Source organism: Procambarus clarkii, chromosome 40, assembly GCF_040958095.1.
Source record: "Procambarus clarkii isolate CNS0578487 chromosome 40, FALCON_Pclarkii_2.0, whole genome shotgun sequence".
Classification (NCBI taxonomy): domain Eukaryota; kingdom Metazoa; phylum Arthropoda; class Malacostraca; order Decapoda; family Cambaridae; genus Procambarus; species Procambarus clarkii.
In genome coordinates this window covers 18,914,948-18,917,579 of record NC_091189.1, presented here as the reverse complement: position 1 = coordinate 18,917,579, position 2,632 = coordinate 18,914,948, and the positions used below count along the sequence as shown (strand labels likewise).

The 2,632-nt window shown below is 50.8% G+C and overlaps 1 protein-coding gene across 1 annotated transcript; it reads left to right on the top strand.

Annotated features, from left to right (window-relative positions):
• Positions 1-238: 238 nt before the first annotated feature.
• LOC138372814 (RNA-binding protein 12B-like) lies at positions 239-1,288 on the top strand. Its single transcript, XM_069338475.1, has one exon. The coding sequence runs from the start codon at positions 239-241 to the stop codon at positions 1,286-1,288; it is 1,050 nt and encodes a 349-aa protein (XP_069194576.1).
• The last annotated feature ends 1,344 nt before the right edge of the window (positions 1,289-2,632 follow it).

The window sequence follows — 2,632 nt, the reverse complement described above, 5'->3', positions numbered from 1 at the left end:
ACTAATGTATTTGTTTATGTTACCGCAGAGAGAGAGAGAGAGAGAGAGAGAGAGAGAGAGAGAGAGAGAGAGAGAGAGAGAGAGAGAGAGAGAGAGAGAGAGAGAGAGAGAGAGAGAGAGAGAGAGTCAGAGAGAGAAAGGGCACCTGATGAGTAGGGAAGGGAATTATTAGAAGAAAACGCCTAGCCATTAGGATCATATGAAACTTGAAGGGATCTGGATAAGGATTAGGGATGGGATGCGCCAAGGAATGGTGCCCAACCACTTGGACGGTCGGGGATTGAACGCCGACCTGCAGCAAGCGAGCCTGTCGTTATTATCAGAAAATTTCCAGCGCATCAATAGATACATCGCAGGTGCCAGCAAACAGCAACAACTAGCAAGAAACAACAGGAGAGAACCAGCAGACAACAGGAGAGAACCAGCAGACAACAGGAGAGAACCTGAAGACAACAGGAGAGAACCAGCAGACAACAGGAGAGAACCAGCAGACAACAGGAGAGAACCAGCAGACAAGAGGAGAGAACCAGCAGACAACAGGAGAGAACCTGAAAACAACAGGAGAGAACCAGCAGACAACAGGAGAGAACCAGCAGACAACAGGAGAGAACCAGCAGACAACAGGAGAGAACCAGCAGACAACAGGAGAGAACCAGCAGACAACAGGAGAGAACCAGCAGACAACAGGAGAGAACCAGCAGTCAACAGGAGAGAACCAGCAGACAACAGGAGAGAACCAGCAGACAACAGGAGAGAACCAGCAGACAACAGGAGAGAACCAGCAGACAGCAGGAGAGAACCAGCAGACAACAGGAGAGAACCAGCAGAATACAGGAGAGAACCAGCAGACAGCAGGAGAGAACCAGCAGACAACAGGAGAGAACCAGCAGACAACAGGAGAGAACCAGCAGACAACAGGAGAGAACCAGCAGACAACAGGAGAGAACCAGCAGACAGCAGGAGAGAACCAGCAGACAACAGGAGAGAACCAGCAGACAACAGGAGAGAACCAGCAGACAACAGGAGAGAACCAGCAGACAACAGGAGAGAACCAGCAGACAACAGGAGAGAACCAGCAGACAACAGGAGAGAACCAGCAGACAAGAGGAGAGAACCAGCAGACAACAGGAGAGAACCAGCAGACAGCAGGAGAGAACCAGCAGACAAGAGAAGAGAACCAGCAGACAACAGGAGAGAACCAGCAGACAACAGGAGAGAACCAGCAGACAACAGGAGAGACCCAGCAGACAAGAGGAGAGAACCAGCAGACACACACAAACATCGCTAACATATAACCAGGCGATCAGGGAGCGCATACATATTGAAGCACATAACACCACTGGATACACCCGACACCTCAGGAGAGATTGACCCAGGCAGAAGCTGCTGCAAACACCTTTAACAGACACCAGCAGACGCCAGCAGACACCAGCAGACGCCGGCAGACGCCGGCAGACGCCAGCAGACGCCAGCAAACACCAGCAGACGCCAGCAAACACCAGCAGACGCCAGCAGACACCAACAGACACCAGCAGACGCCAGCAGACACCAGCAGACACCAGCAGACGCCAGCAGACACCAACAGACACCAGCAGACACCAGCAGACGCCAGCAGACGCCAGCAAACACCAGCAGACGCCAGCAAACACCAGCAAACACCAGCAGACGCCAGCAGACACCAGCAAACACCAGCAGACGCCAGCAGACGCCAGCAGACACCAGCAGACGCCAGCAGACGCCAGCAGACACCAGCAGACGCCAGCAGACGCCAGCAGACGCCAGCAGACGCCAGCAGACACCAGCAGACGCCAGCAGACACCAACAGACACCAACAGACACCAGCAGACACCAGCAGACGCCAGGTGACACCAGCAGAACCCAGCAGACCTCCGCGGGCGTCTGCTGGGTTGCATCACCGTGCACATACAGGCATAAATCATCCCTTCAAGGACATGGTTCCCGATATCCTGTTTGTTGGTACAAGGGAGGAGCGGAGAAGAAGAGACAGTCACAGACAGACGGAGATTATGTAAACGGAAATAAGGAGGAAGGGCTAAAGAAAATGAACTGAAGAATGAAACAACAGAACGGAGGAGAAGCGATGAAGGAAGGGAACAAGGAATACCGCGAGGAATTTAAGAAAGACAGATTTCAAGTAGAGGTGATAATGGCAATATTATTTCAAGCAGCCATTCCCTCGATTACTGTCTCTCTTCTTCTACGGGCTCGCCATAGTCTGTGCTACTTTTTGTTGCAGGTAGCGAATCTTAAACAACAAAAGTACTGTCTCTCAGCCGCCCAGACGAGCCTCAAGAAGGGGGGGGGCGAACACCAGCAGGAGGAACAGGATAATCACATGACAAGAAGAACAGAAGATAGAAGACAAGAACAGAACAGAAGAACAAAGAAAAAAATGAGAAAAATAGTGACTCTGGCGAAAGAATGAGAAAGAAAAGGTGAGAGGTAACATAGATGCGTTAGGAATTATAGAAGAGCGAAAGGCATCTGATAGGTAAATGGAAAACGGAGGAAGTTTGGGGGTTAGGAAGATATGAATGATAACTATTTAGTAAGGAGAAGTCATATAAGAAGCAGAAGAATATGGACACAGCAAGAACAAGGAGGAATAGAT